This window comes from Saccostrea cucullata, unplaced genomic scaffold (assembly GCF_032062105.1).
Source record: "Saccostrea cucullata isolate Sc308-1 unplaced genomic scaffold, CSIRO_AGI_Scuc_v1 ctg5710, whole genome shotgun sequence".
In the NCBI taxonomy this organism is placed as follows: domain Eukaryota; kingdom Metazoa; phylum Mollusca; class Bivalvia; order Ostreida; family Ostreidae; genus Saccostrea; species Saccostrea cuccullata.
This window is the reverse complement of record NW_026929319.1, coordinates 1-26,925: the sequence shown is the minus strand read 5'-3', so window position 1 is coordinate 26,925 and position 26,925 is coordinate 1. Positions and strand designations below refer to the sequence as shown.

Sequence of the window (26,925 nt, the reverse complement as noted above, 5' to 3'; positions counted from 1 at the left end):
ATTGTTATCTCAAATTGGCCCAATCAATTTTTAAAGAAAATCGAATAAAATACATGTATTTGCAAAATTCCACTTTATCTGTAAATATCTAGCTATGTCTGATTAAATATCCTGTTCAATATAGTAAGATTTACATATGATTGGTTCAATGGTTCCTTTCTGTTTGTAAAACACAATTTAATGCCACTTCCAAATATCTAACAGTTTTCCTGTTTGATTTGAAATATGGTAATCATGTCCTTCTCTCGAGAAATAAAATATTTCATACGTCAATAATATTTTTTGGTAGATGCATTACCAAGGGGCAAGGAATGTGCATTATTGATATACTTTGAAAATGCAACAGAATTTTCTTTGAAGATTGCAAATATGGTTTTTGGAGTCAAATGAAAATTAAATGAAAAATTTATCAAAAGGGGAATTTCCAGACAATTTTCTGATTTTTTCTTTTGATGATGAAAGTTGCTAGTTTACTGTGTAGGTAGTTCACAACTCCCTCTGTCGGAGTTAAAAATAATTAAGTCAGATTAAAACTCCAGTGCTTTCTGGTCAGAGTGCATTGTAAGTTAATCAAAAATGAAAGTGAGAACTTAAGGTTTATGTTCAAAAGTCTTTCCTTCTTTGAAGACATTAATGTTATCAACATTTATCATTATAATAATATGTATCGGTACTGATGATTTTCATTCTTTCATCAAGTATATGATATCATATTCTGTATTGTAATTTTTTTTCATATTTATGAGTAAGGTTGACCTCTCTCTCTCTTTCTCTCCTCCTCTACATGTATAACATTTTAGCTCACATCAGTATTTCTATGAATAAATAATATGAACTACTTTTAGTTGAAGCTGTTTAGTTTATAAGAGGAATTATAATGCTACAGCCCTGTCTCCAGTGACTGAATTGGTGTCCCTGTTCATGTTTTAGGAGCAAGTCTCATTTCAAAGTAACTGTAAAGCTTTTGTCTAGATCAGTGATCCATGCATATTATAGGGTTGAACATTACCATTCTTGCTTCAGATGCTGGATCTGAGCTACATTTCCCAATGATTGAATAGGTTTATAAGTGTTTTTAGAGCATTCAATTCCATTTCCATGTACTGAAAACTTTAAGCTTTACCCAACCAAAATTGCAGGGGTTGATGTCCTAAGATGTACGCTAGAAAACTTGCTCAAAGTCTGCATCTCATCTGCATTTTTAGGATGACAGAAGAATTTTAAGTTTTTGGAGTGATTGTATAATCCTGAGTAACTTGGACCAAATTTGCATGGATATTGCATAACTATCCAGGCGCGGATCCAGGATTTGGAGTTGGGGGGGGGCGCCAAAATTAGGCAAGGGGTCTGGGGGCCGCCTTGAGGCCCCCAGTGGGTCCAGGGCAAAGCCCTGGTGGGGGCCCAGGGGGCGAAGCCCGGAAGCTCCTGGATTCTAGAGATTTTGAAGGGTTAAAATGAGGTCTACCAAAGCCCTGGTGGGGACCCAGGGGGCGAAGCCCCCGGAAGCTCCTGGATTCTAGAGATTTTGAAGGGTAAAAATGAGTTCTACCAAGTAGACATATTTGATTTACGCTAACTTTTACAATTTTAGGGGGGGCGCGCGCCGGGTGCGCCCCCCCTTAAATCCGCCACTGCTATCAGAACATTCATTTCAAGTGAGATTATGTTATCTTTCTCTAGCTGTTATAGGGAACTTTTGTTAAGGTGAGATTCATTATCTTTGATTACCTGTGTTTTTGTTTTGTGAAATTTCCTCAATTATTAAATGGCTTATTGATAAGATACAATTTTTTTTGCTTGGATATTTTTGGTAAAAGTGAAGGACAGTTTCTTGATGTTGAAAGTCATAATTACTGTCCAATGTAATGATAGAGCTGTCGATGGTCTGTGGGCATGATACAAAGTAATACAATGACTGTGCAACATATGGATCATGCATTGAAGTAATTGCGTCAATAGATGTTTCAAATTTAGCATTAATTTTCATGTGTTCATAATTTCTTTTGAAAGCTACAAGTTCAATGAATGAATGAATCTGTGTATTGAAATTCTGATCTCTGTTGACTTGACCAGCTTTGACTTGACCAGCTTAAGTCTATATAAAGAAGGAAATCAGTTCAAATCAGCTGTTTGAACACTGAAGTAGTTTATAGTGTACATTGTACAAAGGAATGAAGGGAAAGCAAATACTGCCTATCTTAGTGATAGGTCTAAGTGATGAAAGTTAAAGGTAATGTTGAAGGTTATAGTCAATGCATTCCTGTATCTGAAATTTATTAATAGGTCTTCTTGAATATTGCTTATAGAAATTGATAAGATTTGAAAAATGTCATTTTAATATGAGAGGTTTGGGTTATTGTTTAGATGTGACTTATGTTGCAGTTATAAAGGTGTTTAAAATCTGTAAAGAATTTGACTCAAAATGCCTTAGGGTTCATCTGATTTTTTGAACAACAAAATGCATGTGTCCTTAGCCATCTTTATACCCCCACCCTCCATCTCAGACCTTCACCCCTCCATCCTTCTCTACTGACAAAATTTGGGGGCATATAAGAATCACTATGTCCATCAATTTGTTTGACTTGTTTGTGGTCCATATGTGTAAGAGGAAATGTAAGACATATTTATTTTGCACAAAGGATTTGATGCTTTTGATAATTAAGGTTATATTGTTTCCCTGAACCAAGACCATTGGGGAAAAATCTTCCAGGATTCTGAAAAACAACGTCTTGTCCTAGCATTAACATAGAAAATATGAGGTGCATTATTGGCTTGAATGATGATTTGAGGCCATTTTGGACAAAATTCAGATCAAAGAATTCTGAAGTATAAAGATCCATTTCAGGTTAATTAATACTGAGACTGTAATTGTGAGACTGTAATGTATTGGGGGAGGGGGTACCGCTGTCATTTTTTATGGAAAAAAACTAATACAAAAATGTACAGTTGGGAGATTTTGACATGATCAAAAAGAAAATGGGGTAGTGGGTGGGTTAAAAATGGGGGGTGAACGGGGGCAGCTACCGGTAGGTCTTTCCTGGTACTTCAGACTGGAGAATGGATGAGGTACTCTCTACAGATACTAGTACTTTAGGTTTATTGACAATGTGATAATTTTAAGTGTTATGATTAAACCTTTTAAGTGCATTTTTTTCACACAGAAAATCTTATTTAAAAAAATATTACTCATTTTTAAATCTATAAGGTTTTTCATAAGTAAATATTTCTTTTAAGGATTTACATAGCTTTCATGTTTAAATTGAAAACACATTTATCAAAGATTTTTTTAATATAGCACTTATGTATTAAGATTTTTTGAATGTTGATTTAATCTTAAGCTACCCATAATACTTTTTCCTACAGCATCACTTGAACTCTTAAGTGACCTTTATGTATGAGAAATAGACATCTATAGTATAGTGCCAGTCACCCAGCAAATAGTACATGTATGTTTCATGAACCAGGTATACCAAAAAAACACCTTTCAAACTTTATCACAAAGCAATCTTCATTGCCTGACCCTGTATATCAACGATTTAAATTTGTGTATTTAAATGTTTTTCCTTTCCAAGTCAGACCTATTACGGATTTAAGACCATTGTCCTGGCACTGAAATATACCATGCTGTTATGAAGTGGAATAAATGTATAAGGAAAAGTAAGGTGATTTTTTTTTTAAGGTTCTTGTAAGGTCAAACTCAGCATATTTGCTAAGTACTACCAGCTGCAGTGGATGTATAACCATATAGACTCTGATTTAGTTCTGTGATGTACTGGTAATGTAATGTTGGGTGGTCTTGTGGTATGTTATGAATTTGGAGGTATAGTTTTTAGCTCTACTGGTCAGAGACCAGAAGAGCTTATGCGATAGTAATGCGTCCGGCGTCCGTCCGTCTGTCTGTCTGTCTGTCCGTCTGTCTGTAAACAATTTTTCAAAACGCTACTCCTCCTACAATTTTAGTCTGATTTCAATATTACTTGGCACACAAGTAGACTACACTAAGATACATAGAATAGTGCATCGGTTTTTGATTTTGGTGAACGGTGTTGCCATGGTAACTAAAAATAGAATTTTCTGTGAAATTCCTTTAAAACGCTACTCTTTCTACAGTTTTGGTCTGATTTCAATATAACTTGGCACACAAGTAGACTACACTAAGATACATAGAATAGTGCATCGGTTTTTGATTTTGATGAATGGTGTTGCCATGGTTACTAAAAATAGAATTCTCTGTGAAATTCCTTTAAAACACTTCTCCTTCAACAGTTTTGGTCTGATTTCAATATAACTTGGCACACAAGTAGACTACACTAAGATACATAGAAAAATGCATCGGTTTTTAATTTCAATGAACGATGTTGCCATGGTTACTGAAAATAGAATTTTCTGTGAAATTCCTTTAAAACGCTACTCCTTCTACAGTTTTGATCTGATTTCAATATAACTTGGCACACAAGTAGACTACACTAAGATACATAGAATAGTGCATCGGTTTTTGATTTCAATGAACGGTGTTGCCATGGTAACTAAAAATAGAATTTTCTGTGAAATTCCTTTAAAACGCTACTCTTTCTACAGTTTTGGTCTGATTTCAATATAACTTGGCACACAAGTAGACTACAATAAGATACATAGAATAGTGCGTCGGTTTTTGATTTTGGTGAACGGTGTTGCCATGGTTACTGAAAATAGAATTTTCTGTGAAATTCCTTTAAAACGCTACTCCTTCTACAGTTTTGGTCTGATTTCAATATAACTTGGCACACAAGTAGACTACACTAAGATACATAGAATAGTGCATCGGTTTTTGATTTCAATGAACGGTGTTGCCATGGTAACTAAAAATAGAATTTTCTGTGAAATTCCTTTAAAACGCTACTCTTTCTACAGTTTTGGTCTGATTTCAATATAACTTGGCACACAAGTAGACTACAATAAGATACATAGAATAGTGCGTCGGTTTTTGATTTTGGTGAACGGTGTTGCCATGGTTACTGAAAATAGAATTTTCTGTGAAATTCCTTTAAAATGCTACTACTTCTACAGTTTTGGTCTGATTTCAATATAACTTGGCACATAAGTAGACTACACTAAGATACATAGAATAGTGCATCGGTTTTTGATTTCAATGAACGGTGTTGCCATGGTAACTAAAAATAGAATTTTCTGTGAAATTCCTTTAAAACGCTACTCTTTCTACAGTTTTGGTCTGATTTCAATATAACTTGGCACACAAGTAGACTACAATAAGATACATAGAATAGTGCGTCGGTTTTTGATTTTGGTGAACGGTGTTGCCATGGTTACTGAAAATAGAATTTTCTGTGAAATTCCTTTAAAATGCTACTACTTCTACAGTTTTGGTCTGATTTCAATATAACTTGGCACATAAGTAGACTACACTAAGATACATAAAATAGTGCAATGGTTTTTGATAAGTACAAACCAGTAGAGCTACAGTCTCGACAGAGACTTCTGGTTGTTAGTGTCATTTTTGATGTCTCTTTTAAGTTGCAGCAGACATTATTAAAAAAATAATTACTGTGGGTATTTTACCTGCAACTTTAAGATTAATTTGATATTCAGTATCTTAGATGGATTGCTTTAGCACTAATTAATGAATTTTGCCGAAACATGATTTTGTAAGCATCTAACAATTGAATATAGTGAGTGCATGTACTAAATGTTCCTTATATCTTAAAAAAAATTAAATCCATTTTAAATTATATCAGCAATATGAAACCTGGAAGGAGGTGTTTCAGATAAAAAAAAAATTCAGTATAAGATTCATACCACTTGTAGTATAAAACTAAAATTTTCAGAAGCTTAGCTGTCTCACCTGGTCATAAAATCCCAATAAATTGTGAAAATCAATCAACAAGTACCTGTCACAGCTGTGTGCAGTGCAGATGATAAACGAGCTGCATCAGCCATTGTTAACGACAAGATACAGTGTATGATATTTGTACTAAATTGTGAATGGAGATTTTAATGAAGGACATTTGAAATTTTTCATTTTGAATTTGAAGTTCTGGAATTGTGTTGGGACTTTTGTAAATTCACAATTCAGGTGAGACTAATATAATTTGCTACATCAATACATGAGGTCTATAATTACAGATGTCAAAATTGATTCATTTACACGATAAAGCTTTTAGAAATATGAGCTGTAACACGTAGCCTTTATTGAGTTTGAATATCAGGGACAAATGGGTACACATATGGGGGAAGGGGTATAGGGGTGGGTGGGGATGGTGAGTTGTAATATTTTTGAAATTGTGTTGTAGGAAAAGAATTCTGAAAACAAGATGTGTTTGTGAAACACTATGCGCCCAGCGACAATAAAGTTAGAAGAAGCTATTTTTAGGTCACAGTCAAGGTCACAAGGTCATTGACCTTGGTGTCATTTGAAAGATCTTAATTAGTGGAGTAGGCATACTAAATATAAAGACTCTATCTCCTATGGTTCAAAAGTAATGGTAAAAGTTTGAAAAAGCTATTTTTAGCACATAGGTCACAGTCAAGGTCGAAAGGTCAATGATCTTGATGTCATTTGATAGAGCTTAATTAGTGGAGTTTGCATATTAAATATGAAGTCTGCATCTCTCATGGTTCAAAAGTTATGATGAAGATTAAAGTTGACAACAGACAGACAAACAGATAAACAGACAAAAAGACAGACAGGACAAAAACAATATACTCCCCAAATCTATCGATTCGGGCGCATAACAAGATGTGTTTGTGAAACATTATGCGCCCTTTGGCAACAAAGTTCGAAAAAGCCATTTTTAGTATAAAGGTCACAGTCAAGGTCACAAGGACATTGACATTGGTATAATTTAAAGGAGCTCAATTAGTGGAGTATGCATACGAAATATGAAGTCCTATTTCCTATGGTTCAAAAGTTATGGCAAAAGTTCAAAAAAGTTATTTTTAGCATGTAGGTCACAGTAAAGGTCACCAGGTTATTTATCTTGGTGTCATTTGAAAGAGCTTAATTAGTGGATTATGCATACCAAATATGAAGTCTCTATCTCTCATGGTTCAAAAGTTATGGTGAAGGTTAAAGTTGACTACCAACAGATAAACAGACAAACAGACAGATAGGACAAAAACAATATACCATATGCCCCGAATCTATCAATATGCAGTGCAAAGTTATGAAAATAATGAAGCTAATGTATAGCAAACGAGAATAGAAATAGAAATATTGTAAATTTATGAATTAATTTTAAGAAAAAATCATAATATGAGCAAGAGGAAAACTCACATCAATGAACATAACAGAAAAAACTTAATGCTGATAATCTGAAATATTGAGAGGGATTGGGTTATTATACCCGCACTTTCTAAAGAAAGTTCGGGTATATTGTTGTTACTCATGTCCGTCCGTCCGTCCGTCCGTCCGTCTGTCCGTCCGTCTGTCACACTTTTCTTCCCTGAACTCCTCCTACATTTTACACAGTAGCTTAATCATCTTTTAAGAGATGGTTGGTGGTGTCATGTAGATGTGCAGTAAGGTTTCGGAATTTTGATTTTGCCCCGGGGGGTCAAATGGGGGTCGAAAAATGACGTTTTTTGTGCAAAAAGTCCCGTCTTCCCTGAACTCCTTTTACATTTAACTCAGCAGCCAAATTACCTTTTGGGGGATGATTGGTGGTGTCATGTAGATGTGCAGTAAGGTTTCGGAATTTTGATTTTGCCCCGGGGGATCAAATGGGGGTCGAAAAATGACGTTTTTTATGCAAAAAGCCCCATCTTCCCTGAACTTCTCTTACATTTTACTTAGCAGCCTAATCATCTTTTGTGGGATGATTAGTGGTGTCATGTAGATGTGCAATAAGGTTTCGGAATTTTGATTTTGCCCCGGGGGGTCAAATGGGGGTCGAAAAATGACGTTTTTTGTGCAAAAAGTCCTGTTTTCCCTGAACTTCTCTTACATTTTACTCAGCAGCCTAATCACCTTTTTGGGGATGATTGGTGGTGTCATTTTGATGTGCAGTAAGGTTTCGGAATTTTGATTTTGCCCCGGGGGGTCAAATGGGGGTCGAAAAATGACGTTTTTTATGTAAAAAGCCCCATCTACCCTGAACTCCTCTTACATTTTACTTAGCAGCCTAATCATCTTTTGTGGGATGATTAGTGGTGTCACGTAGATGTGCAGTAAGGTTTCGGAATTTTAATTTTTCCCCGGGGGGTCAAATGGGGGTCGAAAAATGACGTTTTTTGTGCAAAAAGTCCCGTCTTCCCTGAACTCCTTCTACATTTTACTCAGCAGCCAAATCACCTTTTGGGGGATGGTTGGTGGTGTCATGTAGATGTGCAGTAAGGTTTCGGAATTTTGATTTTGCCCCGGGGGGTCAAATGGGGGTCGAAAAATGACGTTTTTTATGCAAAAAGCCCTATCTTCCCTGAACTCCTCTTACATTTTACTTAGCAGCCTAATCATCTTTTGTTGGATGATTAGTGGTGTCATGTAGATGTGCAGTAAGGTTTCAGAATTTTGATTTTGCCCCGGGGGGTCAAATGGGGGTCGAAAAATGACGTTTTTTGTGCAAAAAGTCCCGTCTTCCCTGAACTCCTTCTACATTTTACTCAGCAGCTTAATCACCATTTGGGAGATGATTAGTGGTGTCATGTAGATGTGCAGTAAGGTTTCGGAATTTTGATTTTGCCCCAGGGGATCAAATGGGGGTCGAAAAATAACGTTTTTCATACAAAGAGCCCTGTTTTCCCTGAACTCCTCTTACATTTTACTCAGCAGCCTAATCATCTTTTGGGAGATGGTTGGTGGGGTCATGTAGATGTGCAGTAAGGTTTTGGAATTTAGATTTTGCCCCGGGGGGTCAAATGTGGGTTGAAAAATGACGTTTTTTGTGCAAAAAGCCCTGTCTTCCTTGAAGTCTTCCTTAATGTTACTCAGAAGCCTAATCATCTTTTAGGAGAGTTAAATATTTTGAAAATTATGTAAAACATCAACGTCAAGGGGTAACAAGATGTGTTTGTGAAACACTATGCGCCCGGCGTCAACAAAGTTCGAAAAAGCTATTTTTAGCATATAGTTCACAGTCAAGGTCACAAGGTCATTGACCTTGGTGTTATTTGTAAGAACTTAATTAGTGGGGTAAGCATACTAAATATGAAGTCCCTATCTCCTATGGTTCAAAAGTTATGGCAAAAAGTAGAAAAAGCTATTTTTAGTATAAAGGTCACAGTTAACTTCACATGGTCATTGACCTTGGTGTTGTTTGAAAGAACTTTATTAGTGGAGTATGCATACTAAATATGAAGTCCCTATCTCTTATGGTTCAAAAATTATGGCAAAAAGTGGAAAAAGCTATTTTTAGCATATAGGTCACAGTCAAGGTCACAAGGTCATTGACCTTGATGTCATTTGAAGGAACTTAATTAGTGCAGTATGCATACCAAATATGAAGTCCCTATCTTCTATGGTTCAAAGGTTATGGCAAAAAGTGGAAAAAGCTATTTTAAGTATAAAGGTCACAGTCAAGGTCACATGGTCATTGACCTTGGTGTTGTTTGAAAGAACCTTTTTAGTGGAGTATGCATACCAAATATGAAGTCCCTATCTCCTATGGTTCAAAAGTTATAACAAACAGTTGAAAAACCTATTTTTAGCATATAGGTCACAGTCAACGTCAAAAAGTCATTGACCTTGATGTCATTTGAAAGAACTTTATTAGAGGAGTATGCATACCAAATATGAAGTCTCTATCTCTTACGGTTCAAAAGTTTTGGCCAAGGTTAAAGTTGACAACAGACAAACAGACAAACAGATAAACAGACAAACAGACAAACAGACAGGACAAAAACAAATATGAAGTCCCTATCTCCTATGGTTCAAAAGTTATAACAAACAGTTGAAAAACCTATTTTTAGCATATAGGTCACAGTCAAGGTCACAAGGTCATTGACCCTGATGTCATTTGAAAGAACTTTATTAGAGGAGTATGCATACTAATTATGAAGTCTCTATTTCTTATGGTTCAAAAGTTATGACAAACAGTTGAAAAACCTATTTTTAGCATATAGGTCACAGTCAACGTCAAAAAGTCATTGACCTTGATGTCATTTGAAAGGAGTATGCATACCAAATATGAAGTCTCTATCTCTTACGGTTCAAAAGTTTTGGCCAAGGTTAAAGTTGACAACAGACAAACAGACAAACAGATAAACAGACAAACAGACAAACAGACAGGACAAAAACAATATGCACCCCTAAAAAATTCGGGCGCATAAAAAAACATCGCATGCTGGGAAACACCTTGAATTCTTATGAGTAATTTATGTACATGTCAAATGTGAGAGTCATATCTCATCTCAATCAAAAGTTATAAGCAAATGCAACATTTTTGAAAAGTAGGTTAGGCTTGATCGCTTCAAGGTCAAGGTCACAGTGTAAAAGTCATGATTTATTTGGAAAGGTCTTATCACAGGTAATAATATACATGCATTATGATATGAATGCCCTAACTTTTCTCTTTCAAAATGATGAATTTATAACAATTTAATTTTTTTGCAAGTTGGTCAAACTTCTAGGTCACATGTAAAAAAAAAAAAAAAAAAAAAAACCATGCCATTCTCACAGGTAAATATACTAATACATAAGTTTAATATGAATGTCTCTTCTCATTCAGTAGATATGACCGTAATAACCAAGGTTAAATTTATTGAGACAGATGGACTGAGTCTGACATACAAATGTACATATTTCTATATGAATTGGGTAAAATTGGCCCAGTGGTTCTAGAGAAGTTAAAAATGTAAAAAGTTTTCAGACAAACAGATGGACAACACGTCACGACAGACATTATATGCTAAGGAAACCAAAAAAGCTCAAATGAGTGTTTTGAAAGGGTTACAATATGGTTGGAGTATTTGAAAAGCTGTTTTTTTTTCTGCAGAGATATGCATGACCAACATATTCATGTTTTATATTTTCTTTAGTGATTTGTTTGTTTGTTGTGAATACATCTTCCCTCATATGGAGACACCACCAAATAATAATGAAGATAAGATGTGTTTGTGAAACACTGATGTCCCAGTATGGAAGCCTATGGCGAAGGTTGAAGTTTCTCAAATATATGTCAAAATCAAAGGTCAAGGTCAAAGGGTTCAAATTGTTAGTATCAGAAGAAAGTCTTGTCACAAGGAATGCACATGTGAAATAAAGAAATCCCTAGTAATTCCTGTTCAAAAGTTAATTGCCAAGGTTAATTTTTTTGTTTAAGTGGTTCAAACTCTAGGGTCAAGGTCAAACATATTTATACCTGTTGACAGTTCACAATGAATACAATATGTCATGATAAGTATGAAAGCCCTAGCACCTACTGATCAAAATTTAGGCAGAGTTTAAAGTTTGGTATTTTTCTTGTAAAAATGTGTATCCCATGTCAAGCGATCAGAGGTAAAAATTAATGGTACCCAAATAAAAGGTCTTATTAAATTGTCACAAGAAATAAACCTATAAAATGTGGAAGCTATTTGTATAGCCCATCCCACTTAAAACTTATGGGCAAGCTAGCTAGGATTTAATTTCTGCAGACTTATAGACAGACATACTATAAACACAAGAAACAAAATATGTATAATAATTAGTCAAATGGAAAAAAATATACTATTTAACTGGAATAACAAAATACATTGTTATTTCAGGGACAGGAAGTGGGTAGGAAGATTGGAATCCCCCCATCCCCCCCCCTCCCCCCATCTGGCATTTGCTTTGTTATTTAAACAAGACTATATACTGTAGCAAGTAAAAAATGACTCTTGACATCCTCTCCCTATAAACTTAGAAAACATTGACCTCACTATCATTGTTTTTTTATTTGTTTATTTGTTTTCATTTTTTTCTCCTGCTTGTCACGAAATTCTGGGCTGGAATTTTTTGACTGAGATGTGAACCCCCCTCCCTACTCCCGAAAAAAATTCTGGATCCGCACCAGTATTGGCAGTAACTGAATGTCACATCGACAACGGGAGATAACTTCACAATATGAAATTCGTCTAGTGTGGCATGCGATGATCTTTCACCCTTTTTAAACTTTAACCTAATAGTTTGGGTGTATTTTACCCCCCACTATACTAAAACTTCTACTCACCGACTCCCTGTGTCTCAACTTCATGAAATATAAATCCAATTATAACTCAAAATGAATTAATCCAATGCACACCAGACTGCAGCCATGTGCCATTTTGGCGAACCTTCGTCGATTCCATCACCTTATCAGATGAAGTGGGAATCGGCCGAGGTGTGCCAAATGGTGTTTAATCTATAAATATGATAATGGGTGACGCAACGTGATGTGATGTAGAAATTTACATGTTCACATGTATAGTACAAGAACAAATTTTAAATTAATTCATAACAAACGATATTAAATTTTAACAAATCTTTTCCATCCAGCCTATTCCAAAAAGTATGTGCTGTGTGATTGTGGTGTCGAGGGGGGGGGGGTTAGTAAATTTAAAAAGGTCCTATTATGAGCAAAACATATATCAAAATCTAATTTCAGACGCGGATCCAGAAATTTTTTCCGGGGGGGGGGGGGGGGGGGGCCCACCTCAGTCAAAAAAATTCCTATCCCAGAAATTGACAATCAAAAAAAAAAAACCCTAAAGTAAATCTCACCCAAACGTCAAAAACCTATATCGTGGGGGGTGGGGTGGGGGTAGTGGTGACTTCTATTGCCGCAAATGTTTAACTTTTCATACTTATTTTACACATATTCGTGTTTACCAGGGGGGGGATCTGCATTTTCCAAGGGGGGTCCATTGTAACTTTTTCCTTGTTTTAGTATATACATTTTTTAACCTTGTAAATTCCAGGGGGGGGGGGTCCTGACCCCCCCCCCCCCAAAGGGGGGTCACAGATCCGTGCATGAATTTACATCATTAATAAAATTCAGACTGGTATATAATGAATTAAACATGTATAAAATAAATATAAGAGGTTCTGAGTTATAGGTCACAGGGTCTGAGAATTTCATACTCGATTTGATGAATACATGTAAATTATAGAATTATTTTGACTATTTCTTTGGAAAGCCGCCCAATATGTAGGAGCGAGTATTTAGAGGCAAACACCTTAGTGCGGGTATTACTGTCTCATGACAGCATCTAGTATTGATTATGATATCACTGACTTCAAAACAAAGAAAAAAACTTCTGAAGTTGTTTGTATTGCATGATTATACATCATTGTAAGACCACAGGGAACTTAATGGTTTGAGGAAAACTATTTGATTGCTGGTGATGACAAAATAGATTCTGTCATTTTCATGCAGGCATCGTAGTTCTAAAATTTTTGCTTCTTAAGTTCATTTTTTCTCCATTGGTTCATCAAGTAAGCTTTGATTAGACATATGAAAGAGAAATGGAAAAGTTTTAATAGAAAGGAAGCAAAATTGGACAGATAATCCCAAAGCAATTTATGGAGCTTCTTTACCCTTTATCTGTCTCTGATGTTCAAAGCAATGTCAAATGGGAAATGTGTATTGGGGAAAAAATATAGTACAAGGTTGAAACGTCTGTTGTTTAGGAAGTAATTTTATTCTGATCAAAGATTTTCAAACTTGAATGAAGTCTTAAATGTTGTGTGGATATGTGTATAGATATTGATTCCCTGAATGCCAAGATTGCTGTTCTATAAAGGTAAAAAAATGCTTAAATTGTTCTTTTTAGAATTTCCTCCAAAAATAAAAGATGAAATAAATTATTTTGCCTAAAATATTGCATTTGGTAATTTTACCTAAAAGAAGGGAAGTTTGCAGATAGCTTCTATTCTTACACTAAGTATTCACGTAATTTTTGAAATCATGAATAATAATTAATGATAAATTTTTATAAATATAATGATGGCTGGTATTTTATACATGAAAACAAAATAAAAAGAAATAATAATAAAAACCAAAGAAAAATTAATGCAAATCATGAAGTGAAATTTGCAAGACTAAAAAAAAAATTAAGATGTGATGACCATATTTAAAGTTTTACAATCAGGTTGAAATTTGAATGTTTTTAATTTGGGCTTGTTACAATAGTGATATTTAATTTTCATTAATATATTAAAAGAAAGAAAAATTTGCGGTTGACAAAAAATCAATTTGAAACTGGCATGGATTGCTGTAAAGCGAATGGTAAATGTCGCATGATTCTGGCGTCTGGCCTCCGTTCCTAACGGCTTACAAATGAGCAGACATAGTTTATCTCCAATTTATGGTAATTTTGAACTGAGCCTTATGGGTAAATAGAGGATTTTTCGCAAGTGTGTGATTATTACATTCCTATAAGGATTAATGCTGCTGGATTTAAGGGTGCAAGCTCATTCTTAAGGTAAATTTTCTTTGATCAATATCTACAGCTTCAAGTTATTAAAATCTTTTTGGTTGGGGGAGGGAGGGGGGGGTTATATGCTGTGTTTTTGTGTTGCAATTCATGCTGGACATTAGTATGCATATAGATCTAAGGTATTTACCACAATTAAAAATGAATCAAAATATTGTCAGTATTTATCAGTAAATGAAGTGGTAAGTTGGGAAAGGTGGGGATGGTGTGGTGGTAATAGTTGATCAAAGACAATTTAAATTATCTATGGTAAGGACAAACTAGAAGTAGCAGACATATATTTCTGTTTTCAATAGCTTGATAAAAATGGTCAAATAAAATGCTTTAAGTCAAATATAGTCATCTAAATGGTTGATTTAAAATCCCCCCTTTCTAGTTGATGAAAATTATTGGTTGGGGATTACTAGAAGCGTTCATCTAATAGAAAGATACTATATCTTTACCATATGTTTACCATAAACTGACTATTAGAGACATCAATTAGAGCATCCCAAACTTATCACAAGTGGAGAAGTGAATGTGTAACAAATAATGTGTATCAATTGCATTTTATTATATATTCTGAAGTGCTTTTTTATGCATCATGGTAAATTAATCTATAAACTGGACTCAAACTTTCCATGGAAATTTGTCTCAGCGCTAATGATACATTTAAGGCATATTTTAAAAGTGGCAATTTAGCTTAATATATTAAGCTAAGATATCCACATGGAAATTTCTCCCAACATACATTGTACTTAAGAAGCATTTAAGGTAAAAAGTAGTGACGTAAGTAATACACAGGATTTTCTACCTGTGGATTGAAGGGTTATTATCATTTCAAGTAATTTTGACCCCTGCGATAAAATTATGTTTACAGCATCATGCACTTTAGCGCCTTAGAAAGGATTAAAAATTGAAACTTTTCTACCATGCATTGCCAAGAATATAATGAGATATCACAGTAGAGATATTTTCAGTGATATAAAATCTGAGTTTTCAAAAAGGCTCTTAATAACTTGAAAGAAATTGACAAGAATGATGTCTGTCTAATGGGGATGTATATGCGATTGTTGTTTTTATAAGGTTTTCTATTTATGGAGCCTTTGGAATACAATCATTTCGATTACAGTTTCCCTCTAGGCATCTCTAATATCGAATGTGGTAAATAAAAAACACTAATGGGAATTCAGTAATGGCCTTGAATATTTGTTTCCACTAAGCTTGGAGTTTAGGTTTACTATCTGGTAGATTGTAAATGTATAGTGTGTTCTAGCTATGACATACATGGTCTGCAGGCTGCTAAATTCTTTGATATTATTTTTCAGATTTTTTTTCAATATTGCAAGTCTCTAAATGAACCCAGTGCAAGCAATTTGTACATTATTGTAGATTCCCTTTGTCTGTCTGTTTGCAAGTGATAAACAGTCAATAGCTGTATAGCTGTACATGTATTTTTTAACCTCCTACTTGACAAAATGGTTAAGAACAGTGGTATTTTTGAGTCAAGGTCATTTGAAAAAGGTCATGGTCAGAATCACCTTGGGAAAATACTTGAAATTCCAGTACCTGATGTAAAATTATTTCAAACTCTTCGAAAAGGTTGCCAGAATGTAGCCAATGTTAGAAACAGCTCATGGATATCTTAAGTACTTTCAATGAAATGACAATTTTTGAAATGAAAATTTTAATTTACCCAAATCTTAACTGTTAAAATTGCTTCTGTCTGTAATTTATTTAGATAATTACCCATACAAGTAATTTTCAATCAGTGCTAATATTTTTTTTTGACTTTTTTTTATCGATTTTATAGAATTTTCTATATGGCCATAATTAGGATTTTATCAGGCTGCTGTCTTTGAATATTGTGATTGATAATGTTATTTGAACAGGGTAGTTTTTTTTCCCATAATCAAAGATTCGGGGTATAAAGTTCTTGCCCTGTCTGTCCATCTGTCTGTCTGTGTGCAAAAACTTTAACCATTGGCCATAACATTTAACTGGGTGGGGCTATAGTTTTCATATTTCATAGTTATATTACAATTAAAACCTTTCTTTGGGTACCTCCAAATTTGACTACTTGACCTTTTAGTTTGACCCACTTTTACAAAAGAAATTCCAAATGTTAATCTTGGCCATATAACTTTTGAACAGTTGGTGCTAGGGGTTTCATACTTCACATGTGTATTCCTTGTGACATGATCTTTCAATGGAAGTAAATATTTTTGACCTTTTTACCTTCACTTTAGAGTTTGAAAAATATTTTTTTTTACATTTTGTATGCATGGATTTTTTAATCATTTTCCAAGCACTAAGTTTCTTATAAGAACATTTTCCACCCATAAAAAGTTCAATCTATGGCCATTATAAAAAGAACATGACTGTATTATGAATTATTAAAAATGAAAAAAGTCTTCGATAGCATTCAAATAACATGTTTGATATAGTATCTACTTTTCTAAAGCTTATTTTGTGCATATCTTACTTTTTTGGAAAATTCAGATTTTGATCCAGTAAAAAGCTCCTAAACTTATAACTATTTGTATTTTGTATGCATATATGTTATGTATATACCTTATCATAGGAGGTGAAAATAAGCCTTATAATATTGATTTAATTTTGTCTCTTCAATAATATCTTAATTTTTTCCTGTCTGATGCAGGGAGATTAATTTTCTTAACATGTCAGCATCGTATGTATAAAACCTGAGTTATGTGTCCATTATGGAACCTCTCCCAGGCTAATCTCTTGTAATACACTTTTACTGGGGTAAAAAAAATCAATGGCTCAAGATCAGACAAAAGGAAAAGTAGACGGATTAAACATTACCTGGTGGGGAGGGACAAAAGAGAGTGAAGAATGAAACAGATATGCTCATTATCTAACCGATCAGATAAAAAAGATTTTTACTTTTTTTGTGGTTAATACCTGCTGTACTTAACGTGTATTGATATGCTTACAATATTGCATTTCATAGAAATTATAAATGGCAAATTTTTTTAAAATTAATTTTTCCCTTAGTTTTTTAAAAATATTTAGTGTTGTTATGGATATAATGATAAATTTCTTTTCGTTTTGAAATAAATCTTAATTAGCTAAGAATATCCATCGAACATGAATGCCCAACTGAGGGTATATTAGGAATACAGCATTGAAATTTTGTTCAAGTGTATGGAGTTTGATGAGAATATCTTGTCAAAATGAATGGTTTCTTTAATTGAAATCTAAAAAAATTGGATCTAGATGATAAATTCTTGTTACCCTCTTCCATTTAAGGAAGGGAATGCAGGGCATATTTTTTGTCTAGTCAATATGGTATTTTTTTGTAGTTGAGTGTCTCCGCATTCGTAGAACATATTTTTATTAATGCTTAGTGTATGATTATACCTGTACTGGTATATATACATGTAGGGAAAATTGTCAGAGCATAAAAATAAACCCCCTTAAGGTTGTGTTATGTGTTCATGTATCTATATATCAGATAGTCAGGGGTGGGTGGGATATCTGTATTCAATCTACTATGAACAATCAAACAACTGTATTTGTGTAAGTTGTACAAATTTCACACTACGTGTTTGTGTCTAATACTAGACAAGATTATTTGGAACTCAATTCTTAAAGGATAATGCATGTAGGGGAGATCCGTCCAATTCTGGACACGGGGTAATTCCGGACAAATAATACAGTCTTTCTCTTTTGTCCTATTTTTCAGTAATTCTGTATTATTGATTATAAATAAATGAAATACATTCGGAAAGCGGGTGTCATTGTTGTCTTTTTTAAAAACATAATGATTCTAGGGTATTCTGAATGCTATATACGTCAAAAGTTAGACTTTGGACTTTTACGGTCTTGAAATCCATTAGGTGGCAAAATTTGAACATATTAAGGGCAATTTGACATAGAATTAAAACAACATCTAAGATAAATATTTACATGTATATATCCATTTATTATTTTAAAATTTCTTAAGTAGAGAGCATATGTTTAAAAAGAAAAAAATATGATGAATAATACAAAATAATGTTAATTTTTTCATTAAATTTTATCAAACAACGTGTTCCGATTTCCCCCACTGATTTTTTTCTAGGTGGGGGAATTCAGGACGCTGGTTTTATGGGTAGACAGACATCTCAGCCCAATGACAATTCGGCCCGTGACGGTTAACACCTAGGCCTGGACGGGTCAGACCAAAATTATTGACATATCGGCCCATATTAAAGACCCAAGAAAAAATTAGTCCAGTGTCTGAATTATTGTTTTTATTTAATTAATTACTCTTTCTTTATAAAACATTTTTCTTGATAAAAATCAATTTGGGAAGGGGGAGGGCTCTATATCATTTCTATGCAAGTCCCTGACCCGCATCTCTCTCTCTCTCTCTTGTGAAAATGTACAATATACATGCTAAGTAATGTAAAACAAGCAGGCTTTGTCTAACAAAGTGTCATGTTGTTGGAATGCATTTTCTCACAAAAAATATGTTCAAAGCACATATTGCTCTCCTGTCCGGATTTACCCCGCCTCTGTCTGGAATTACCTCATGTTGTGCGGACATACACTATTTCACCACCTGAATTCATTTTATTATCAATAAAAGATATTTAGTTGTGTTTAATGATGATATTCACTGCATTTTGTTGCCAAAAAGTGTTTCCATACTTTATCACTTGAAATCAGAGTGTGTTGAGTGTTTATTTTCGTTTGCTGGGTGTTACATATTAAATCATGACAAAAGTGTCCAGAATTGGACGGATCTCCCCTATATTTCTAATTTCTCTCTCTTCCTCTTCATCTTGTCAAGATTTTTTTAGTTTTAAGTTTGTTTGTTCATTAAACATCCTTCTCTTCTCAAGAATTTTTCATTTATATGGTGATGCCACCATTTGCAGGTAGAGGGCTGCAATGAGAGTCTTTTAGACTTTATAATTGGCACACAGGACCTTTTAATATTGAGGGATCTTTTTCATGCCAGTACTTACTACATCAGGACCTCAGTTTATAACGTCTCATCTGAGAGATAGGTCTCCATGACCTGCACTAGGATTTAAACCTGCAATGTGAAGGATCAACTCCTTACTCTGCAACTCCAGAGCAAATGTGTCACAAGATGATCTGGTCATTCTGTGTTATACAGTGTAAATGACATTGTGGCCAGGAAAACATGAAAAGGATAAATAAGCTCAGTTTGGTCACTTGTTGACCATAAGCATGAAGTGACATTTAATAACAGTGCATGGTCACTATAGATTTTATTAAGGACTCCGTATTTAATTTTCCCAGTGGATCAAATGGAATCGGTGACAATAAGTTTTGATTTTATACTTGTTTGGAATGCTTATAACACAACACGGTTCCATATACATGTATATCTGTAATTGAGCAAGCTTTTCTCATAGATAGAGGGCTACGACCAATAATAAAAGGCCGTTGACAATGTCGCGCAGTCTCGAATTAAGAGAAATAGCAGGCGGGGAAGGGATTTACATGAAGACAGAGAAGAGATTGTCCGTTCACAATGCATTTACTGATAAATTATTGAATGTTTTCCATTACAGTGTTGGAGTGTCGTTCTCCGATGGACATTTTATGCTGCTGATCTAGAGCTTTCATTATAAACGCTAAACTGATGCAGATTCGTGGAAGAGATTTTTGATGCAGAAATTATGTTCTGGAAATCTGCCTGTTTGGAATATGTACTAGAGGTAACTTTAGTATATTTTTTAAGGGATGGAAGAGAGATAGAAAAAAGAATTAATTCTGTAAAATGTTCCTGAAAAATAAATGTTTATAAATAATATACATGTCTAAATCTTTTACCAGTATGTCCTTTGTGGATTAAAAAAAAATTAAAATGTTCATATACAAAATATATTTCACATTTAAATACTGAATATATAAGTATGAATTTAGTAAAATTAAGTAGAATTTTTAGTGAGAATTAAATTTTGGCATTATTAATGTGGATTCAGAGATCGCTAAAATTGAATATGGCTAACAAATTATTCAATATTGGTTGTAATTGCCATCTAACTTGGCATTATAAAATAGCAAATTACTTACTGCTAAAAATATATCCCTATTTTGAGGGTAATAAATTGCTTAATTTGTGTTTTGCAATTTTTTACTTATATTACTATATTTTGTTACCAACTCAATATGATTAATAAATATAATTATTGCAGTATCAGTGTGTAATCAACATCTCCTACTGTATAGCCTTTTTATCATTTTTCCTATCTATGCTACAATGTACATTGACCCTGAACAAACATTGTCTCTATTTGTATGGACAAGACAGATCTTGATTAATTAAATTCTTTTTTTTTTTATCTTTTTGTATTCCTATATGTAGTAGTTTTAATATGTATATAAAATCACATCCTGAGATGAAAATGACCTTGAATATATTCAACATTAATTTTTTCTTGAATATATTCAACAGTAATTTTTCCTATATTTTCAAATTAATTTTAATTTATATATGAGAATTTTAAAAACATAAAGTTAGAAACACTTATCAATTATTCAAAAAATTCTCTGAACCCAGTGATAAATGGGACTATTTGATATTTTGGTTGCATGCGTAGAAAAGATTGTCAGGATGGAAACAGATATTAAAATTTATTTTTCTATCATTATTGCATTCTCACTTCCTAAATATGAATGATGAATAATTTTATAATTATGGAAAAGGTTTTGCATTTATCAGGGAAAATCAAGAATTGTTTCAGTCCCAACAGCAAATATTCATTCATATTCTGTCAATATTTGCAGTCTTTGCAATATTTGCTAGGATTTCAGAAATTCTCCGTATTACCAAATGTTGTGAATTGGAGGAATTTTTCGGTCTCCATGCTTTTTCTCTGCGGCTTATAATATTTCTAAACCTCAGTTGATTTTCTCTCATTGTATTTTTATTAAAGGTCTGTGATTCTGTATAACTTCAAGAGGGAACTAAATAATATGCCTAAAAAGTTTTTAAAATTACTTTTCTATTAGACAACTTGACATAAGGTCAGATTTTTTTTAATGAAAACATTTACATTGTTAATTATGACTAAGTAAACATAGTTGAGTAATAACTGTTGCTCACACAATTATCCCTTAATTACTTAATTGGCAGTCTATGCCTATAGGCAACAAATCACACCACAATTAAGGTCACATAACTTTGTAACAAATCAATATCCTTTTTTGACCTGTGCATACTTGTGATATTGGCTTGGCTTTGTATACTCTTTGAAATAGTAAGCTTTTATTTCCATTTATTCAATTTATTTATTGCCCTTTTAAATAATCAGATATTTACAAAACTTTGCAGCAAGTGAACTTTTCATTATTATTTTGGATAATTTGATTTATATTGTCATCAGTTTTAAAACGATTGGAAAATGAAATGTTATATTGGGTTGTATAAGTGAAGGATTTTTTATGTGAAAGGTTCTGTGAATTAATTTAATCTATGGATTTATATATTGTAGATGTAAGAGATGCCTACAGACTCGGGAAATATGAGTCGAGCCGCCCTGAGCAAGCACATGAACCTGGAGCATCTCAGTGATGAAGAATGCGAGAAAATTCTGCGCGTTTTACAGAAAGATTTCGAGCTACGTGACAAAGAGAGAGAACGGCTACAGTAAGCATTAACAAATTATAATATTTTTAGCTTACAATGATGACATGATGTTTAACTGTTTTAACTTTGGCACATAAAGAACTGAAAGAAAGCAGTTTATTTGGACTATATAAGTTAAGGAAAAAAGATATTGCACTGTGAAATTGCCCCCCCCCCCACTCCCTGCTGTTATGTATAGTTACCGGTAAAAGTGTTAATTTTTCACAGTTTAGGTATGTCAGTGACAAAAATCGAGGGATAAGACTTAAGTCTGGCATTTTGAATGAAGCATATATATTTTTTTACTCTATGTATATATATTGTTATATACAAATTAAAGCCTCTTTGACCTTGACCTTTTGCAAATGGTCTTGCTTCAAGGTCAAGTTCTCAAAGTACCATCAGACCCAACACAGAGTTCACAAACTGTTTTCCTTAAAAGCTATGAACAAGGTTAAAGTTTTAGACAGATAAAGGAACAGACCCCAGAAATTCTTGGATCCATCAGGCCTAAAATATTTCATTGAATAAAAGTTACTTCTAAATCCTGTAATTTGTCCTTGGCAAAGTTGCAGCAGTTGAGAAATAGATAATTTCAATTTTTGTGGCAATTTCAGTAAAATAGAGGAAAGTTTGAAAGAGGAGGAGGAGAAAACTGAGGTGATAGCGGTCAAGACGAAATTAAATGAGGAAGTCTGTGTACGATGCTGTCAGAAGTTTGGGATCATCTTCAATCGGAAGCAGCTGTGTCTTACCTGTAAACACTACGTCTGCAAACGCTGTGCCGACTATAATGATAATGAAAAGGGCTACACCTGCCATGCCTGCATCAAAGAAAGGTAATTTAAAAAAAAAATAACTACTCTAAATAATTAAATTCAGGTTACATAGAAGAAAAATATAAAAAAAAATCATGAACAAATTTCATACACAGAGTAATTGTATTACATGTAGTGCAAAAGTAAAAAATATCTTTTTTCCCTTTGGTCTTTTTAGAAGCTTTTTCTGTTGCTTTTTTGAGAGATTATTTTTGGAAGCTAATATGCTATAAGTGTAGGCTGATGGTTTTAGTTGAGGTGTAGCTGTTATGAAAGTTATCACTTTAATTTTTTCCCCTGAGAAATTCAATATAAAACAGGTTTATTAAAAAATAATAATCTATTTTTCATACCACAATATCCAGTATCACTCAAAAACTTTCTCTTTAAAAAAAAAAATTATTAATTTGTCAGTCTAACTATGTGTTTTATTTTCAAGCATACTGATCAATTTTATATTTCAGTAATAAAAGGTATTATTTGATAGTATTGTCTACAACATTAATGATTAGAATGTGTGAATGGATCTGTGAAAATTGATACCAATATAGTGAGTGGTATTGGTTGGTATTGATTAAAGATTATAGTCATTAACAGAAATTGAATTTTCAAACATAAAAAGGGTGTATAGTATAGAAATTGTTTTTAGCTCACCTGAGCCGAAGGCTCAAGTGAGCTTTTCTGATCACATTTTGTCCGGCGTCCGTCTGTCTGTCTAGCTGTCCGTCTGTCTGTAAACTTTTCACATTTTCGACTTCTTCTCAAGAACTGCTGGGCCAATTTCAACCAAACTTGCAACAAAGTATACTTGGGTAAAGGGGATTCAAGTTTGTTCAAATGAAGGGCCACGCCCTCATTCAAGGGGAGATAATTGGGAATTAATGAAAATTTGGTGGCATGTTTTAAAAATCTTCTTCTCAAGAACCACTGTGCCAGGAATGATGAAACTTATGGGGAAGCATCCTCAGGTAGTGTAGATTCAAATTTGTTCAAATCATGACCCCTGGGGGTAGGGCGGGGCCAAAATGGCCGACCAAAGATTTACATAGAAATATATAGGAAATTTCTTTAAAAATCTTCTCCTCAAGAACAACAAAGCCATAATTGATCTTATTTATATGGAAGCATCGTCAGGTAGTGTAGATTCAAGTTTGTTCAAATCATGACCCCCCAGGGGTAGGGTGGGGCCAAAATGGCCGATCAAAGTTTTACATAGAAATGTATAGGAAAATTCTTTAACAATCTTCTTCTCAAGAATAGCAAAGCCATAATTGATCATATTAATGTGGAAGCATCCTCAGGTGGTGTAGATTCAAGTTTGTTCAAATCATGACCCCCGGGGGTAGGGCGGGGCCAAAATGGCCGACCAAAGTTTTACATAGAAATATACAGGAAAATTCTTTAAAAATCTTCTTCTCAAGAATAACAAAGCCATAATTGATCATATTTGTATGGAAGCATCCTCAGGTAGTGTAGATTCAAGTTTGTTCAAATCCTGACCCCCAGGGGTAGGGTGGGGCCAATATGGCCGACCAAAGTTTTACATGGAAATGTATAGGAAAATTCTTTAAAAGTCTTCTTCTCAAGAATAGCAAAGCCATAATTGATCATATTTATATGGAGGCATCCTCAGGTAGTTTAGATTCAAGTTTGTTCAAATCATGATCCCCAGGGGTAGGGCGGGGCCAAAATAGCTGATCAAAGTTTTACATAGAAATATATAGGAAAATTCTTTAAAAATCTTCTTCTCAAGAATAGCAAAGCCATAATTGATCATATTTATATGGAGGCATCCTCAGGTAGTGTAGATTCAAGTTTGTTCAAATCCTGACCCCCAGGGGTAGGGTGGGGCCAAAATGGCCGACCAAAGTTTTACATAGAAATGTATAGGAAAATTCTCTAAAAACTTCTTCTCAAGAATAGCAAAGCCATAATTGATCATATTTATATGGAGGCATCCCCAGGAAGTTTAGATTCAAGTTTGTTCAAATCATGACCCCCAGGGGTAGGGCAGGGCCAAAATGGCCGACCAAAGTTTTACATAGAAATATACAGGAAAATTCTTTAAAAATCTTCTTCTCAAGAATAGCAAAGCCATAATTGATCATATTTATATGGAAGCATCCTCAGGTAGTGTAGATTCAATTTTTTTCAGGGGTAGGGCGGGGCCAAAATGGCCGACCAAAGTTTTACATAGAAATGTATAGGAAAATTCTTTAAAAATCTTCTTCTCAAGAATAGCAAAGCCATGATTGGTCTTGGGACTAGTTTTGGATTTAATAGCTTTTCAAGTATAAATCAATTCTGCTTTTTCCTAGCCACAGTGCTCAGGTGAGCGATGTGGCCCATGGGCCTCTTGTTTAATTTAATTCTTAAAAAAAAAAAAAAATGAATGATTAATGTAAGCAATTGACCCTATAAAAAGTAGGGAGGTCCAGGGGATTTTATGATTGCAATATTAGTAGATGTCTAGATGAACTGCAAAATTTGTATGGAATTTTAAAATTCTGTATAATAGGAAGCAACAGAAAGAATTTTTTTTTTTAAAAAAAGGAAAATTACATTTAATGCAAATTATTTGTATATAAAAAATATTCAAAGATATAACAATATCAATTTTGAGCAGCAAGTCAAGAGAAGCATATTTCAACACAAATCTCATTGAGTTTTTTTTTAAATTAAAATTTGAAGACAGTAAAAGGGATAATAAAGGGGGGGGAGAAGCCAACTCCCAATCATGTCAATATTTCTTCAAAGAAAACTTCCCCACAAACATAATTATATTGTAAATCATTTGTATACGTCTAGAGCCACGTTAGAGGAACACGAGAGGTTTGATATATATTTCCCTGGCTTAATATGATTAACTTCTTTTCTCTGTGCAGAAAATTACTGGGGGCTGTTTTTGCTCATGCATGGGGAAAGATTGGAGACTGGATCCTTTTAAAATCAAATTCTCTCTTGCCGTAATCAATCGCTTGTTCACTTACGGCAGTCAGCTTCTATTGCTTCATTTACACATTTCATGGAAGCTGCTATTGGTTGATTGGTATGCGCTGTCTCATCTCCTAAGGTGCTTTGTTATTCTGTGAAGTTGTCCTAGACATATTACGTCCTTTCTTTTGGGATATGTGGGGGATAAGTAGGAGTTAATTGGGAGGTAGGTCTTTTGGGGTCATTTGGTTAATGGTCAGGGACAAAATATTAAATTTTTCTTTTATGTGATTAAAATCCCTTGTGGATTTAGGATGTTTATTAGAGGAAGACATTTGTAATTTTGAGGTCACTTGGTCAAAGGTCAAGGTCAATGTTGAGACTTAATTATCATTACTCATTTGACCATTGTTGTGTTTAGACATTCTGTAATGTTTATTTTTAAAAGGATTCAACACAATTTTTATGTTACCAACAATTTTATATCATCATACAAAACTTCTATGGACTGATGGGACTGAGTAAAAACTTCAGAATATCCCCTATTATTTTTAGATATCCAAGGTAAAATAATTCAAGAATATGTGGTTGGGACTTCCAAATCACTACAACTTATCCATGGTATTTGAGATATCAGAGTTCGAGATACCGAAAGTTGACCGAGTATGTATAGATTCTGCTACATTGCAAATGATGAAGCCATCATAAAATTCAGAAAATCTAGATTACAGCAGAACCTGTTTGACTGTTAAATTTCTGGTTTCTTGGCTTTTTGTTTTGGAATGAAAGATGCTATAATTCTTATAAAAGAGTGGTAAATTTTATTGAAAAATTTACTGTATCTATTAACAAAGTAGGAATATATGGTTCTTTACAGTTACTGGGTATGGGTTTATGTAAATTTGGTCATTATGGGAAAAAATTGCAGAAATTTGAATATATAAATGTATGTATTCTATTCTCTTGATTAGACAGTTGAAAAAAGATTGATGTATTTTAATTTTAATTTAATTAACTCACAATTATATAGTCATCCCAAATGATGCTACTCATCATTCTCAGATAGAAAATAATTTACTTCTTGCAGGGAATTGAAGCTGAAGTCTTTTGAATGGTTTTACAACAATGTCAGCAGCAAATTCAAAAGATTTGGGAGTGCCAAGGTGGTGCGGTCTTTATACAAGCAGAGAGGGGCAAGGGGACGAGCTT

At 33.8% G+C, this 26,925-nt stretch overlaps 1 protein-coding gene across 1 annotated transcript in view; it reads left to right on the top strand.

Moving 5' to 3' along the window:
- The window catches only part of LOC134280464 (rab effector MyRIP-like), a gene marked incomplete at its 3' end in the record, with an annotated part of 31,270 nt that extends 4,349 nt beyond the window's left edge, over positions 1–26,921 (top strand). Inside the window, exons 5-8 of the mRNA XM_062762871.1 lie at positions 19,905–20,051; positions 21,831–21,985; positions 22,582–22,803; positions 26,804–26,921. Coding sequence (XP_062618855.1) covers positions 21,840–21,985; positions 22,582–22,803; positions 26,804–26,921 — 486 coding nt within the window. The remainder of the gene's footprint in view (positions 1–19,904; positions 20,052–21,830; positions 21,986–22,581; positions 22,804–26,803) is intronic.
- Between the last annotated feature and the right edge of the window lie 4 nt (positions 26,922–26,925).